Source organism: Pelodiscus sinensis, chromosome 14 (assembly GCF_052426305.1).
Source record: "Pelodiscus sinensis isolate ZL-2025 chromosome 14, ASM5242630v1, whole genome shotgun sequence".
In the NCBI taxonomy this organism is placed as follows: domain Eukaryota; kingdom Metazoa; phylum Chordata; order Testudines; family Trionychidae; genus Pelodiscus; species Pelodiscus sinensis.
Genome location: NC_143065.1, coordinates 21,025,479 through 21,043,814, shown reverse-complemented (window position 1 = coordinate 21,043,814; position 18,336 = coordinate 21,025,479). Strand labels below are relative to the sequence as shown.

General features: G+C 40.1%; 1 protein-coding gene across 10 annotated transcripts in view; it reads right to left on the bottom strand.

Annotated features, from left to right (window-relative positions):
• MYO5A (myosin VA) overlaps positions 1-18,336 on the bottom strand; it is a 186,419-nt gene that overhangs the window by 154,191 nt on the left and 13,892 nt on the right. Inside the window, exon 1 of one of the 10 annotated variants that reach the window (XM_075897259.2) lies at positions 16,074-16,274. The exons of 8 other annotated variants lie outside the window; for them this stretch is intronic. In XM_075897259.2, the coding sequence (XP_075753374.2) occupies positions 16,074-16,157 (84 nt within the window). In that variant the 5' untranslated portion in view covers positions 16,158-16,274. Of the gene's footprint in view, positions 1-16,073; positions 16,275-18,336 lie in introns of those variants that run through there. One more of the 10 variants, XM_075897267.2, reaches the window with a different exon arrangement.

The window sequence follows — 18,336 nt, the reverse complement described above, 5'->3', positions numbered from 1 at the left end:
ACATTTACGAGCATTTACCCCAGTGTAATCATAAAATACCAGTGAGTTAAAAGTCTGCTTGCAAGAAGCTACTTTGTATAGTGTTCACTTTCAATAGACAAAGGCTAGCCAGATATCTCCATCACAATGTCTGAAAATAAAATGAATACAAAATTAAGAACAGCTTTTGGCTAATGTTTTGTAGGCTAACTCCACCATGGAAAAATAGTTCTTCAACAAAACAGACCCTGATATTAATTTTCCTAGTTAGTTACAGAAAGGGCATTTTTAAAAGCGTGATTTAGTTCTCCTTTATATAACTGTCCAATATTACAGCAGATTTGGACAAGCTGCAATTTGGTACACATCCAGATTCAGACTGATTCAAATCTTCCTCCTCCAAAAACATAGCCACACTAGACAGCTGGGCAAAGAGAAAAACTGACTGAGAAGCAAAATCGCACTCTGCCATTTTCTGAGCAGCATCTATTTACAAATTCATTTAGGGCACTAGGAAAATAGAAAAAGAGCCTCCTTTTTTCTATATATTGAGGTTCTTCTGCATGGACCTTTGGAGAAAGGAGCTTCCCAGCTGAGCTCTCATAACATTTTTTTTTTTCAAAAACTAGTCTGTTTTTTTTTTGTTTTTCTATCCTTGGTTTCTCTGTGACTCAAATTCTGTTGACAAGGGAAATATTCTATTTATAACTTCATCACTGTTCAATCTGTATTCCTGAGACCATGAAAATGCCAGCATCCCATTGCTGCTCCCAAAATGAAGTGATTTACACGGGTCTTTTTGACTTTCTCTACTAAATCAACTTCAGTGACATTAATGCAATAGATATTACCTACAGAAAGCTCAAATTAGTAGTCATCACCAAGAGCTAGTCTAACAAGCAGTCCAAAGGGATCAATTTCACTTTTACCTTTAGGAGTACTAAGAAACAATAAATCATTGGAGAATATAGATCTGAAAGGAAGCAAATACACAAGTGATATAGATCACGAAGTAAAGTTAGAGGCAAAACACAGCCATACAGCTGACCCTCACTGCACATATGGTTGTTGCTTCTTTTAATAAGCATTTTCCTCAATTACGTCTTAACCGACTACATAAAAGTCACTAAACAAACAACAAAAAGAAGTTGCTCAGTGATAATATAAGAAACATTTCCAATGGGTCTTATTTCTACAGAGTTTTCCAACTTCATTGTATCTTGTTTCCAATATCTCACTTGGATGGGGATGTACATAAGCCTATTGAGCAATGAATTTCTAAGCACCTGGAGGAAAGCAGGGTTATAAAAAACCAACACCCTGGCTACTTTTCATGCCAAACCAATCTACTTTTCTTCTCCATTTAAGAGATTAGTGGACTGGGGGAAGCAGTAAATGTGATATATCTTCATCTTACTAGGGATGTAAAATCCTGGTTAATCAGTTAAACTTCAGGTTTATCCAGTTAACTGATTAAGTGGGACTCCTGGCTGGCAGCACGGGGGCCAACCACTATCACATACTGGAAAACCAAGCTGGGATTAGACAGAAGGCAGGAGGCACTCTGCCTTGTATGAAATCCTTACCAGACCTCAGACTCAGGGCAAGGGTAGGTGGTAATTTTTGACAGGGAAGACTCCAAGATTTTGGAAAGTGCTCAAGGGTTGTACTCTTTCAGGATATTAATGGAGGAGATGCAAGGTCTAAAATGAAGGTTGGGAGTAGAAGAGAGTTGGGGTAATGGATTGGGGTACAGGAGCGAGAGTGGGGTCTGAGAGAATGTATTTCAGCGAGAGCACAGGTGCCCACTACCCCTTTGGAAAAGTTGTATTTCCAACATTATTGAGGGGAAAGGTGGGAACTACAGGTCACCAGGAGCTAAACTGTGCCTAAAAGAGGAAAACATGTACGTGCAGCAAAGTCAATACTTTGTGGAATCCAAAGGGTTTGTAGTCAGTCTGTTGTCCCAGTACTGGATGACTCAAGGTGATACAATGGGGTCATTAAACCTGAGCTGCACTCATACACTGAGTTCGAGCCCTACTCTTTGGCAGCTTTTGGAGAATGTGTGCGGTGCGCATGAACTGTTCTCTGCCAGCCTTCCACAGGAAGTTCTGCCCTAAGACCAATATCTTTGCTTTTAAGAGTGATACTTTAAAGTGCTCTAAAATCTACTTGGTCCTGCAGATTTCTCCCCCATTCCTCTACTGCCCCTCCACAATCCCTCCTACTGGACACGTTTGTCTAATCTGTTCATAAAAGCTTCCAAGGATGGGGATTCCACAACCTCCCTTTGTAATTTGTTCCACGGCATAACTATCCTTATAATCAGAAAGCATTTCCTAACATTTCATTTAAATTCCTCTTGCAGAGTAACCTATGCTTGTCTCCCCTTCCAAAAAAATGTCCCCACTGATTATTTGCTAGTCCCTGCATTCTCTTAACCTACTGGCTCCATTCCTATATCCATATATTTGTTGAGAGGTGGAGTGAGGAGGTAGAACTATGCTGGTCAAACAGAGAGATGGGAGATGATGCAAAGATATTGAAGCTTCTGCATTCTTTTGCTGAGGTAATCATTGCCAAGGAACCAGGGACAATGGAGGTGGTGACTTGGATTGTGGTATTGCTGAGAATTAAAAAACAAAGAAATTAAATGCCCCAAAACTTTGAGATACCCATGATGCCCAATGATACCATGAACTTTAAAAAAAATCAAGTTGAGCAATATTCAAACCAATTGAAAATCAGGAAATGAAAAGTTAAGACACTGAAAGTGTAATCTTCTGAATTTAAAAACTTCAGACTTCAACTCAGATTGCATGTGGGTCTATCTGATGAAGGATACAGAATAAGGGAAAAGAGGAAGCTTAGTCATGAAATTACAAGTCAAACCAATGCAGCAATGTGAAGAGACACTACTGTTGAAGATATATGAACCACTTGACCATCCTTACAGGAGGATGAACTGTCAAATTTTCTCCCAATAGTGTTAGCACATAAGGATTTTCACCTTAAAGAGGAAGAGAGGACTTCTTGTGCTAATTATTGTGGTCATTGCAGTTATTCCCTTTGACACTATATTATGACAGCCACAGAACTTAATACTAGGTCATGTTCCAAACATTGAGCATTTCATGTAAGATTTTTTTTTTAAACACTTCAAAACTCAAGTGCCACAGAGTCCCAGCAGAATTTAGCATCTTTACTCATCAGCATCAAAAACCATTTAGTGAGGAAAATATTTCTCTTTTCCTGACAACCAAATATCCACATTCTGGGATTTTCAGTGACCACTGTAGATTTTCAGACATCAACTGGCAATATAGAACCAGCAGAAATGTTGCAGGTAATTCTTCTGCAGGATGTAGATTAAGCCAACTTTGCAAAATTTGACTGTTGATAAAAACATGGGCTTGTTTCTATGACACTCTGGAAAGTATTGAGGCAAAAGCCTTCAAAGACTTATGCAGTAGTTAGCTTTAAGAAGTCCCACTGAACTGAAGGGGACTACTTGGATAAGCACCTATGTCTTCACATGCTCATATGATCAAAAGAAAACACCCTTATGTATGCCTGATTCCACACCTGAGTACACAATGACTTATGTTTGCAATATTTTTCAAGAAGCAAAAGTGCTCTTGAAAACAGAAGTTGTCCAGTGTCAACAAAAGGGAAAATGGGCAACACCATATCAATATCTATGATCAAGATTGAAACTTTAAATACAAGCTTTCCACAATGACTTACCAGGCTACTATACCTAGCTACCATCAAATTCCAACATACCTGCCCTAGATAACTAATATAGCAAAAACTGTACCTTGCATAAATAACTGTGCCCTGATGCCATGACTGATTTTGGCTCGTAATAGACATTTAAATGTTTTCAAACTCTTAAATAATAGTATTTATGAAACACTCTTCTTATACCGACATACTCAGAGCTGCATCAAATACAGCTCAATGGGGTTCCAGCTAACATTTGATATTTCTGTTGATTTGTAATTGTTTAACTTTTAAACAGCTGAGCTTTATGAACACGTGAGTACAAGCTTAGTAACAGCTTTCCCCTTAAAAATGCTCCGTATTATGTTTCATCTACAGATCGTCTCTAATATTTTTACTCTGTGATCAGTCATTACCTCAGATCATACTATAGCCATCAAAACTTTGTTCACCAGAATAACTTCACCCAGCAGTGGCACCGAAAGGCAGCTAATAAAGTATAAAGTTGTATTTTATAGGGTCTCTTCATTGGCTTTACCATTTCATAAAAACCATCAATGTCAGTCACCACTCACTGTTAAAAATCCTTTATTCTGCTCATAACTTGTGATGTCAGTAGCAGTACACATGCTTTAAAACACTGTGGTATCTGAAGGAAGTCACATGCAACAAATTGTTTACCACATACTGAATCTCAGAACTTTTTCTCATGGTACTCAGCTAAGGAGACATCACTGATTACATGAAAAGAAAATATATCTGAGTACTTTCTTTGTAAACCATGTGTTTGAAATCCCTAAGTTCTGTACAACATATACCTCAAACTTATCTGTTTTCACAAATTAACTGAGAAGTCATCAGATTGAATGAATGTGCACCAGAATTCCATTTTCATGTTATAGTGGGATTTTTTCCCCATTTCTATGCACAATTAATATGAAGTTTAGCTAAGGCCCCTTGTTTTCTGCAATGCTACAGAACTCAAATCCCAAGCAGCACTAGCTTCTAGCACTATGGGGTCCTGTCCCTGACTAGGGCTTTTAGGCAGTACAACAATATGAACAAATAATAATAGAAACTAGAAGCTTCATGCTCTCTCTTATTTTAACATACCAAATTCTTTGAAATCATCTTCCCTGCAAAAACTGTCAAGTTACAATTAACGCAATGCTCTTCCTATCAGCTCAATCAATCACAAACAGTGTCAGTATTCATAGCATATCAACATTATATCCTAATGCCTATCACTAGGGCCCTACCAAATGAATGTCCATTTTGGTCAATTTCATGGTCAGCAGATTTAAAAATTGGCCATTTTCACACTGTCAGATGTTTACATCTGAAATTTCACAGTGTTGCAACTGTGGGAATCCTGATCCAAAACGTGGCCATACAGAGGTAGGTTTTTTTTTTTTTGGGGGGGGGGGGTCATGATATTGCCATCCTCACTCCTCCACTGCCTTGAGAGAGGGATCCTGAAGATAGCAACCATGGAGTTTCCTGCAGCTGAGAGAGAGGAAGTGAGTCTGATCTCTAAGGCTGCCAACTGCTCTCCAACCTTGTCCAGGAGTCTCCAGAAATTAAAGATTAATCTTCAGTTAAAGATGTCATATGATGAAACCTTCAGGAATACAACCAACCAAACCTGGCAACCCCATCTCCCTCATGCTGCTGAAGTATGCCAGGCGAAGGCTTGCTAGCTTCTAGTCTCATCCAGGCTGGGGACTGGGATGTTAAAATGCATTTATTTAGGTAAACGTGTAACCACTGACATTTTCAGCAGTTACATGTTAACATATGGTAGGAGATGGGGGGAGAGGGGTCAGGCAGGAGTTAAGCTTCTAAACTGGCTCCCAGCAAGCTCCAGTTCCTACCTGCCCCTCCCCAGCATGCTGTCAGTGTTGGGGGATTGAGGAGGCTGCATATCACCATAAAGGTTAACAGATGAGCCCAGGCTCATTGGTTAACCATGTGCACGAGTACATGTTCACATCACCAGCTGGGGGAGACAAGACTTCCTCTTTCCCTTCCTTTGACCTCCCCTCTCAAAGTGGCCATGCAGGACAAGAGGAAATCTCATCCCTTTGCAGCCTGGAGGACTAACAGCTGCATCCCAGTGAATAGTAGGAGCCCCCAGCTGTGGTGCCCTCTACTCTATCCCTCTCTCTCCCCTCCAATAGCTAGATTTCACAGGGAGGTCCAATTTCACGGTCTGTGACATGTTTTTCACGGCTGTGAATTTGGTGGGGCCCCACTTATTACTCACACATCACATTCTCTAGCACAACTGACTCCTTAGCTCCACAATAAATTCCTTTTGCAGTTCTGTCAGATGACCAAGAACCATGTATACAAGGCCTACCGCACAAAACTGAACAACTTGAACTGTGACCTCAGCTAGGTTAAGGCAGACTTATCCACAGGCACACTTGTAGTGGAAAGTATCAACTCTCTGTTTACATGAACACAGAAGCAAGGTTGGGCCAGGAATCAACACACAAAACTAGAATGAGAAAAAGGACTGAGGGCATATGGAGGAACAGATATGTGCTGTGATGGAAGAGGCACATGACTGAGAGCTGAAGGGCAAGCAGGGGGACAACTAGGTGGAAAGAGAAGCAAGGCTGGAGAGGAATTTCACTATGACAAATCTATAATTCCACTCCAGACACACTAGACTCAATAAGGGGTACAATTTGCAACACTATCCTGTAGAGAGGTAAGCGACTAGGGTAGTTGAATCACTACTCAACTACTCACTACCACCCCTCCCCCTCGCTGCCTCTCTTTCAGGCTTAAAAGGCTTAAAAGCTGGCTCCCTTCAGCCCCATTTCTGCCATGCATGGGAAGAGGGATAGAGGCAGAGGCACAGCAGTCCAGGAGGCTCTTACTACACTTAAAATGAAGAGGTGCACTGGTCGAGGACCCAGCGTGAGCTGGTACTGCTCAGTCCCAGCTCATGCTGGGTCTGGGACCTACCCCCGCTGCAGCTCCTGGCTCCTACCACATTCAAACTCCAGAGCTGCAGCAGGGCCCCTTGTCGATACAAATTGTATTGACTACACTATTAGTCCATTACCCACTTCTTAACATAATTACTATCTTGGCTGGTGTGTTAAAAGAAAAGCCCTACTGCAGCATTCTGGCTGTGGCTTTCAGCACAAGGAGCCCTCTCCTAGTAAGCCATAACAAGTTTGCTGGGTAGAGAAGGCAGGGAAACACTAGTATTTCCTTGCTGCTGCCTTCTCCTCTTGTCACCAGAACCCTATTTCTCCAGGCATACACAGCCACTTCCCCATCACATCCCTACTAATCCCATAAGTCCTCCTGTATCATCTCCACTCACCAATGTACCCTGGATCTCCCCTCGGAGTGCTGAGGTGAAAAGACATTCTTGGCAGAATGGGAAGTCAGAAATAGTTGGTGGATTTTGATATTGCCACCAGCTTGTCTTTGCAGAGCTAAATAAATCTAGGATAACAGAAGAAAATAACTCACTTTTGTATTTATTTAGGTTGAACATTTGAACTATGTCTTACACCCAATACATATTACAGCATATGGGTGAAGTATTGGATTACAGCATATGTGTGAAGTATGGGGTTTGTAAGGACTGTGGTTTCTTAAATAAATTATGGAAAATCCAATTCTCCTTAAAAGTGGGTGTGTTAAATTTGGAGATTAAATTCAGTCTTCTGAAAAAGTGAATTAAGAGGAATTTTGATCCTGCCAAATACACATCTTAATGCAACCCTAACTGTGAGGCCAGTATCATGCTTTCATGATGTACCAATTCTTGTCTGACAGACTAGAATGCAATATCTTCTAAACTTAAGGAAAGTGACTCAGAGCTACATAACTGACTAGACACACCTTTGAAAGGTATCTCAGGCACGGCATGAACAGTGATAAATTAAAACATGAAAAGGAAGTCACAGTTCTAAACAAAGGAGACAACTAAATTAAGAAATCAATATCACATCTAACAGAACCTTTAAGATATCAGGATGTTCAAAGCAAAGAAAGTGAAGCAACAGCAAACAAACAAACAAATATGGTTGGAATATTGGACCGAATGAGAAATAAAAAAATCTGCCACACAGTCAGTCCATAGTGAAGAACCATCTCCACAATAACAGAGTCCAGGGTCTCTGTTGTCTCACTGTTGTTCCTATGACTAAATTACACTTTAAAAACAAAACCAAAAACTTGTGGTATTAGTTCCAAGTTTCTGGTGCAGCAGCAATGCACTGAATTATTATGCACTATACTCAACTTCTGATTATTAGAGTTATTAGACAGTTCTTCATCTTTTTTATTGTGAAAATTGAGTCAGAGCCACCTCCATTGTAATTCTAGTTACAGAAAGTGTTTAGCTGAACACCTGTATATACCTATTAAAATTGGAGGAGACACCATCCATGGGATAAGATCAGTATTGATCTCTGCAGATAACACTTTAATCACCCTTTATAATCACTAAGTCTGATTATACCCTTTCAAAATCATAATGCTTTTTTTCCTGAAGACTTTCAGGATGAATAAAGTAAACTGATAACAGTTCCATCTTTTTTAAATGAGTTGTTTAAACTTAATTTTAGGAAAGTTAAAATGCTGCAACACAGTGGAGGATAGATAACATCCTGCACTTTAGTGCCACACACACATTGTTTGGTATTTGGGGGGGTATTTGTTTTGGGGGGTATGTGTGCCATACACACATTGTTTGGTATTTTCTTTCCTAAAGAGCAAATTATAGATTTGAAGAGAGAGTCTCCATCAGCTAGTTGAAGTAAAAATGCAAGGGTTTTGGTAAATAAAAACACAAATATACACAATATGAACAAAAATATTTCACTTTAAGTTCAATGGAAATAGTTCTCCGCAATTAAATATTTCATTTCAATGTTTGAAAAATCAAAAAGTATAGCATTACACAATGCATGAGAATCAGAATGTGACGATTCCAACTTTGTTGTCCAAGCAAGGCAAAGTATTAAACAGTAGTTTAAACCGTTATTGGTAAAATTAGGTATTTAATAGGGTTGTTAAGTGAATTGTGTTGTTAAACAATTTATTTAAAATATTTAGGATTTTTCCTACATTTTTAAATATGTCGATTTTAATTAGAGCACAGACTACAAAATGTATAGTGTTCACTTTATATTTATTTTTTATTACAAATACTCTCTGTAAAAAAAAAAAAAACAGTATGTTTCAATTGACCTAACACAAGTACAGTAATGCAATTTCTATCATGAAAGATGAACTTAAAAATGTAGGCGTCTATATTCAAAAAACATCTACATTCAAAAATAAAACAATGGAAAACTTTAGAGCGTATAAGTCCACTGAGTCCTACTTCTTGTTCAGCCTATCACTCAGATAAACAAGTTCAGTTACAATTTGCAGGAGATAATGCTTCCTGACTCTTGTTTACAATGTCAGCTGAAAGAGAGAACAGGAGTTCACAAGCTACTGTTGTAACCAGCATCACAAGATATTTGTGCACCAGATGCGTGAAAGATTCACGTGTCTCTTCATGCTTCAATCATCATTCCAGATGATGTGCGGTCATGCTGATGATGGGTTCTGCTGGATAGTGATCCAAAGCAGTGCGGACTGACGCATGCTCACTTTCATCATCTGAGTCAGATGACACTAACAGAAAGTTGATCATCTTTTTTGCGGGTTCAGTTCTGCAGTTTCTGCATCAGAGTTCTGCTCTTTTCAGAATTCTGAAAACATGCTCCATACCTCATCCCTCTCAGGTTTTAGAAAGAACTTCAGATTCTCAAATTTTGGAATGAGTGAGATAGCTGTTTTTAAAAATCTCACAGTGGTACTCTTTTTGCTTTGTCAAATCTGCTGTGAAAGTATTCTTAAAATAAACATGTGCTGGGTCATCATCCAAGACCATCACATGTAGTATATCGCAGAAAGTAGGTAAAACAGAACAGGAGACATACAATTCTCCCCCAAGGCGTCTCAAATTTAATTAACACATTTTTTAACAATCATTACCAGCATGGAAGCATGTCCTTTGGAATGGTAGCCGAAGCATGAAGGGGCATACAAATGTGTAACAAATGTGCATATATGGGACATAAATACCTTGCAGCACCAGCTACAAAAGTGCCAAAAAAATGCCTGTTCTCACTTTCAGGTGACATTGTAAATAAGAAGGCGGCAACTTTATTTATCGTAAATGTAAACAAACTGTCTTGTCTTTATGATAGACTGAACAAGAAGTAGAATTTATAGGCTCTGAAGTTTTACTTGCTTTTGTTTTGAGTGTAGTTAAAAAAATTCTACATAAGTTGCACTTTCACAGCAAAAAGAGTTTTGCACTACAGTACTTGTATGAGGCGAACTGAAATTTCCTTTTTTATCATTTTTATAGTGTAAAATGTTGCAATCAAAATATTAAGTAAGCAATGTACAGTTTGTATTCTGTATGTATACTATATATTCTGTAGATTTGAAACTGTAGAAGAACTTCCAAAACATTTAATACATTTCAATTAGCATTCCATTGTTTAACAGTGTGATTAATCGTGATGAATTTTGAGTTAACCACATGAGTTACCTGCAATAGACAGGTCTAATATTTAAATTTTTAAATTGCAATAATGTAAGATGTCATTAGTAACAAGTCAATATATTTAAAATTTTACTTGTAAGCTCATTGGACTTTGTATCTAGTATATGCTAAGTCATTCCCTTTAAAAAATATATATATGTTTAATGCATTATACCCATCAAGAAAAATCTGTCAAGAGTATATAGTTGTAAACACAGATCAGACCAATTTACCTAGGCATAAATTACACTACCCCATAGAACATTAGTCAGTTTGACATTAAACCATAAATGAGTTTGTGGAATAATATTCGAGTTAAACATTCGCATTTCTACCTAAGTGATTTCATTCTCCCTTCAATGTAGTACTCACATAATTTGGAAAATGTTCAAGCAATATGTTTAGTGTAAATTAGGTGTCAAGAGATCTGTATCTAGGAAAGCTTTTGCATTTGGAACAACTCCAACGTATAGACCTGGCAAAGGAAGGATCATGGGTCAGAATAATTTCTACAAAGAATGGTAATTAAAGTTATACCAAAATATGAGTGGCTTGGTCAGCATTTGATAGATAAAAACACAATGAATATTCTGAAGAAACACGGTAAGGTAATTTGAAGTGTGAGGAGGAATGTGATAATTATGCTGGACACTTCCACAGAAAACTCATCTGCTGTAGTTTCAGTGCTCTGACAGAAGAAATGTGCAGGTATGGATCATTTGCATAGTAACTGGTACAATTAAATTTCAGTCTACACCAGTGTCTCTCAACCTTTTTTTTATATATATATAAAATATTCCTTTTTAAAAAAATTATAAGTACCCCTTTTTTAAAAAAAAAAAAATTGTAAGTACCCCCTGTACCTACAGTTTTCGGAACCACAATTTTTTTTCCACTATAGCAACACATTTGTTTAAATAACTTGATCATAGCCGGGTGGGCGATGAAATTTTTGGGTGAAAAAAGGACAAAAATAATAAAGCACTGTAAAACTTAAAACAAAAATTCAGTTTTCTCCATGTTTCAGTTGTGTTGATGTACCCCCACAGACTTCTCTCAAGTACTCCTAATGGTACTCGTGCCACTGGTTGAGAAACACTGGTCTACACTACTGCAATGGAGACTTACCTCATTACATACTAATGACCTCAGAAAACAATGAATTATAAGCTTCCCTTTGAATACAACCACAGGTTACATGTCCTGAAAAAAATGTTAGTGTAGCGATGGGCAACCTTTGGAGCACTAGGCTTTCACCTGTGGCCTGCGCATCCAGTCTGCCTCTCCCACATGCACTTGGGCACTGGAGTGCTGCACTTCCTACTCCTTCCTCTTGCTCCCCGCACTTTCAGAGCACAGTGAATTCGTGGATTCACTTCCTGTCCCTGCTCCTCCCCTGCCCTCCCAGAACTGGAACGCCACAAATCAGCTGTTCACAGTTGTGCACACTCTAGGGGTATGTCTAGACTACAGGGTTTTGTCTACAGATACTGTCGACAAAGCTTCTGTCGACAAAGAGCGTCTAGACTACATTCAGTTCTGTCGACAAAGCTAGCTGCTTTGTCGACAAAACCCTGTAGTCTAGACACAACCCTACATGCAATAACACCTTCTGTCGACAGAACTCTGTCGACAAAAGGCGTTATGCCTCGTAAAATGAGGTTTACCAGCGTTGACAAAACTGCTGAGTTCTGTCGACGTTATGTCGACAGAACTCAGCGGTAGTGTAGACGCAGGTATAGTTTTGTCGACAAAAGTTCACGTTTGTCGAGCAAACCCTGTAGTCTAGACACACCCTAGGAGGGAAGGGGTGAGCTGGGATGAAATGCAAATTGGTGGATTCTTGACGCTCCAAAAGCACTGGGAGGGAGAGAGGGGGAGAAGTAGGAAGTGTGAGGCTCTAGGGCCCCAGTGCACAAGAGGCATGTGGGGGAAGGAGGTAGAGAGGTACCGTGCAGGCCACAGGTGGAACCATAGTGGCCACAGTTTGCCACCACTCATGTAAACCCACTCACTAGTCTTGGTTCCCCATTCCTGCGCTAGAGGAAGTGCGAAATAGCAGAAACTAGGGGGAGGTGGGAGTAAGGTTAGATCACAAGTGGAGTAAAAAACTGACAGCTATGCCCTGTATGTCAGGCTAATTAAGTATACTACACCAGTGGGAGAAGTACTAGAAAAGGAACATACAATTTTACACTGTACTGATATGCCTAGGAAGGAGTACGGCAGAAAGGGATCTAGGGGTTATAGTAGACTACAAGCTGAATATGAGTCAGCAGTGTGCTGCTGTTGCAAAAAAAGCAAACATGATTCTGGGATGCATTAACAGGTGTGTTGCGAGCAAGACATGAGAAGTCATTCTTCCACTCTACTCTGCGCTGGTTAGGCCTCAGTTGGAGTATTGTGTCCAGTTCTGGGCACCGCATTTCAAGAAAGATGTGGAGAAATTGGAGAGGGTCCAGAGAAGACCAACAAGAATGATTAAAGCTCTAGATAAGATGACCTATGAAGGAAGGCTGAAAGAATTGGATTTGTTTAGTTTAGAAAAGAGAAGATTGAGGGGGGACATGATAGCCTTTTTCAGGTATCTAAAAGGGTGTCATAAGGAGGAGGGAGAAAACTTGTTCATCTTGGCCTCTGAGGATAGAACAAGAAGCAATGGGCTTAAACTGCAGCAAGGGAGGTTTAGGTAGGACACTAGGAAAAAGTTCCTAACTGTCAGGGTAGTCAAACACTGGAATAAATTGCCCAGGGAGGTTGTGGAATCCCCATCTCTGGAGATATTTAAGAGTAGGTTAGATAAATGTATATCAGGGATGGTCTAGACAATATTTGGTCCTGCCATTGGGGCAGGGGACTGGACTCGATGACCTCTTGAGGTCCCTTCCAGTCCTAGTATTCTATGATTTCACTGTGTTACAATTCAATCGGTGGAAAAATTCCATACATTGTCCAATTTTGAAGAGAAATAGGCGAACTTGGTAGGATTATACATTCAGTGTTTCAGGGTTAACTCTTTAAGTAGCTTCACTTTAAGACGCAAAGAAGTTAGTTCTAAAAAGAGAAGTGAAACAACTTGTTAAAACCACAAATTTAAAGAATGTATAGGTTTACACCTAAATACTAAAAATCACGCCAGTAGTCCAAATCCAGTCAAGTCAATAATGACTGACACTCATTACCATCTGTGGGCTCTTTGGTATTCAGTAATGAGTGGGATGTTCTGTCCTCTGAAAACTAGCTCTGATATTCCCATCAGAAGATGTACCACAACTGCTACCAATAGGCAACATGGATGGCACTCTCATCTAAGAGGCCCAGGAATGAATAGCAATGCTCTCTTTGGATCTAGGTTAGGTATCACTGTAGCTATGTAGAAAACTCCAATGTCCAAGACTACCAAACACCATTCACAGGCATTAAAAATTTGCACAAATTATAACAACCTAATTCAAGTCAAAATGTTACTCTTACAATATTCTTTTGACTCAGATCTTGTCAGGTGAAAGAGAAGGGGATCTTAACACACGTCCTCTCACCTGTCAAGACCTTCAAGTTAATTGCCAAATGACATCCTCAAAATAGAAGCCCTGTGTTTCTCTTCTCTGCTTTAGTTGTTAACAGTGTCATGGATTCTTGCAGGGGTAGTACAGAACCTTCAAATCAGGTCTTTATATTAAACTCTAAGTTAAAACATTTTTAATATAAAAATTATATTGATTCCTCCCTACCACCAAATTCTATTACTAATTTTAAGGCTCTTCAAACAGATTCCTCTCCCCTCCCCCTTCAAAAAAGCTTTCAAGTTCACCTGTACAGGAAAGGCTGATGAGACAACTGAACTGACTCACTCTGCCAACAGCTATGAGCCAATGTCCCGCTTACAGAGCCTTCCAGATGGGGGGATGGAGAACATAGACAGTGGTGAATGCATCTGTCTGTTAACCCTTGGTTCATAGATACAGGAAGTGGAAATCACTTCTTTTGTATCATTGCTACTGATTTAGCACTGAGCCATCTGCAATGTTCTAATGGGATTAGTTGGCACGTCCAGAATTTAACAGGGCAGGAAGAGAAAATAAAGGGTTATAGTGATCATACTGCACCCCAGTGTACTATAGCACTAGAAGCGAGAAACTGAAGTTATTCAAGGAAATTTGGAGCAGTAACTGATAGCCTATCCTGCAGGCTTATTAGAGGCGACATTCATAAATGTTTGCAAAGCTTCTGGACTATGGAAAACTGATAAACTGTTAGGATAAAAACAAGGGAACATGCACATGTAAAGAGAAACATTAGATTTTACATTAGGATAACCTAACAGTTAAAATACCAAGGAAAAGATTGCACTTTCCCAAACGTCTTCTTACAAATTTGTGAGTAAATCCTGAGGGCTTCCCTCATTTTTTACTCAGACATAACTTTCACTACAGTAAAACCTGAACTAAACCACAAAGGTATGTGTATAGTGCTAAGGTTAAAACAGCAGTGCAGCAAATCCTGGCTATTAAATTACTTTAACTTGAGAGCTAAGCAAAGATGCTGTCGGGCTCATGGGAAGAGCGGTGAACCTTTCAAAATAAGCCATGTGTACCTTGTTGCCACACCGTGAAGCTCAATTACAGCCACTAACAGATAATATCAATTCAGAACTCTAAGGCATAGCCACCTGTGACATAGCACATTCTGAGTCACGGAGGAACAGTCTGGGCAGATTTCCATAAAACACATGCTAGTGCACGCGATACTTGTCCCATCTTGATAATGCCCAGAACAAAGTTTTAAAACATGGGGTCAGAGGAAGACACACAATCATCTATACCTTGGCTCTGCACCCAGCATTCTGTGCATCTCTCCCCACTCTTCTTTCCAGGCTCAGAAACCATTTATTCTAACTGCCAACATTTTTACCTGGTTAATTTTAATCTGATGACCCACTTGCACTAGCATGTAAAAATAAGAGTAGGACAAAACCTGATACAGTCTCACATCCTATTTGCTGGAGGACTTTTTCCGCATACAATCCATTCTTTTGAAAACATCTTTTTAAGCCACACCTTGATAAAGCCCTAAGGGACCAAAATGTGCTTAGTTATACACTTTGTTGCTGCGCCGGGAAACACACAAGCTGACTGCACCTTGTTTCGCTACATACCACTGTTAATAAGTGAGTTACCCCAGTTTACACCAGCATAAACTGGAATCAGATTCTAGCCCACAGAACCTTCAACGGCCTGATAAAATAGGAAGAGTCACAATAATATTTAGAGCTATCCACCCACATTAAAAGTGACTGTTAAAAAGTTAGTATGCATCTATTTGGATTCCTGATGCATTTCATTCAGTACCATATTTCAATAAGTAGTTATATTCCTTTTCTTCACAAATACTGTATATTCAGCTACTGTCACCAAGTCAATGTTGTGTTGCCTTTCATTATCTGAGATTGCTGTGGCATGAATCCCATTATAATAAACAGATGATAAAAACAAATATTACACACTGACATACAATACCACAAGCGCTAATGTCTCTTATTGGGGAAAAAAAACCCATGAGATATTTAAAAAGAAACCAACAAAAAAGAGACCCAGTCCCAAACCATAAAACCATCATCTGTCATGTTTGAAAGAATCTTGTTGCTATTAACAATGAATCAGAATAAATCAAAACTAAACTTTCATTAAGCACTGGTACAAACACAGAGACTGCGTATCCATATCAAAAGGTTTCGATTTTATTAAAACAAAGAACATGAAAAAAGTCAACAGATTACACTTACTTTAATGTACATATAGTCTAAATCATCTACCACCACCCAGTACCTCTGGTGGTACACGCTTCCAGCATCTTGCACCTCAGTCATAGTTTCTTTTTCATGTGAAAGGAATTTACTCTGAGTGAAGAATATTTCCACCTTGTTCGCACTTGGTCTGCAGTAACAACTAGGCCAGCCGCAGCCTCTCTCTCTTATCTCTGCAACATAACTACTAAGATCATCTTCTTTTAAAGATATGCATTAATAACCCATGAAAATCTGCAAGGAAAACGTGTGACAAGCCAGGCTGGGGCAATGAATTGCTTCATTGTTTAAGTGATTCACCATATTTTAGCTTATTTCTCCAGGGACACAAAGAGTGAGTGTGTTTTTTTGTTTAAGACACTAAAAAAAAATGGCAGAACCCACTGTCTTGTGATAATCAAATGGAGAAACTAGAAAACATAAGTAATTCCAGTACCAATGAATGATTTATTTGTCTTATCTGTTTTCAATAAGGAGCTCATATGCAAATATCTCAAATCTTACAGAAAATACACGTTACACTTTTCCCTATTTAAAACTACATTACAAACCTGCAGTTTTCATTTAACTACAGGTACATTGAAAACATGAATTGGAAGAACCTTTATGCACCAAGATAACTGAAGTTATAATTTTCCCCTCACCTGTTACACTGAAGACTAAAGCAAGGTATGAGACATATAGTAGCATTGCTTCCATTTTGCATTTAATTTTGTAACCCAGACTATCATCAGACCAGGAGAATAGGTAATTTAGAAGGCTCTCAATTGTATAAATTGTGCTTATGCCCAGGGGTGGCCTGAGGTGGGCTGTGTCAGCTGGCGCCCCAGGCGGAACGCGCAATTGGCACCCCCGCCTGCACAGCCCTCAACGGCGTGACGTCATCATTGGGCATCCCGGGCGCCTCGTGACATCATCATTGGGCATCCCAGGGACCCTGTTGAAGGCGGCGCCGTAGGCCACAGCCAAGTTGGCCTATACTCACGGGCCGCCCCGCTTATGCCATACATCTCTCAATAACTAAACCAACTCAATAAGCCAGTTCTCCTGTTAATTATTAGTTCCATCTTAATTAATTTTGTGCTAGCCATAGCTGTAGCAGAAGCCACTATTTCATGGAGGTTAAAAGTCAATTGAAGATTACAGACTTGATAAGCAACCGGGAAGAAATAAGGAAGGTATTAAACAGAATTCATTAATAATACTTCTACCAAACAGCATGATGGTAACATGCCTGAATATACTCCTGCAATTACACTTGGATTAGACCTCTTCTGGTCAATATCTGCACCCTCGTTGTCAAGCCTATATAACGAGTGCCAATGTGAGGCCTGCAACCCAGAAATATATCCAATTCAGCATGTGGCCACATAGATTTTTAAGAAAGAGAGGCAGCCTTAGAAGACTCTGCTCCACCTTGCAAGGAACTATAATGGATTCCACATTAAAAGGGAGAGCAAATGCAAGTGAAGTGCAGTCCTCAACTCTTCCCAAGTTACCAATGAACCCATCACTGAGCAAAGTTTCAGCTTCCCTACTCTTACACCACTACCTTTTATGCTTCTGTCCTTCCAACGCTTGCCACCATTGGCAGGTGGAGATGGCATTAAGCAGTTAGTGATGGTGTCTGTTTTCAAAACAATTCTATTGTGCTTCCCTTCCTCCAGACACACCAGCCCCACCTCTCTCCCTCCCCAGCTGCCGGACAGGGAGCCAAGATTGGGAAAGCCCAGCTCTATCCTCTTCCCCCGCCCCCAGCCACACCAGTCCTGGCTAGCCCCAGCTCTCCCCCTGACTCCAGCCATCAGGGAAGGTAGAGGGAAAGTAGAGCCAGCCCTGGCTCTACCTCCTTCTCCCCCAAGCTGTGCCAGCCCCAGCTCTCCCCCACCTCTCCCCAGCCACTGAGGAGGGCTGAGGCCTCACCAGGTCCCGTGCTCTCCCCCTGGTCATCAGGTCGGAGAGGGTCTGGGCCAAGGTCTCACCTGACCCTGCACTCTCCCCCCAGCTCTCACCCAAACATCAGGGAGGAGGGAGGCCACGGTGCAGCAATCCTGGCTCCCGAGCACTAGGGAAAGGGTGGGGAAGGAAGGAGTAGGCAGGCGGGATGCAGAGTAATGTGATGATGTCACTGTCATCCCGCAAGAAAAATAATTTTAGAGTGAGAGAAATTACAGTACACATTTTGCAAATAGGAAAAACAGAAGAAATGAGGTGCCCAGAGTCACACAGCATATTAGCTGAG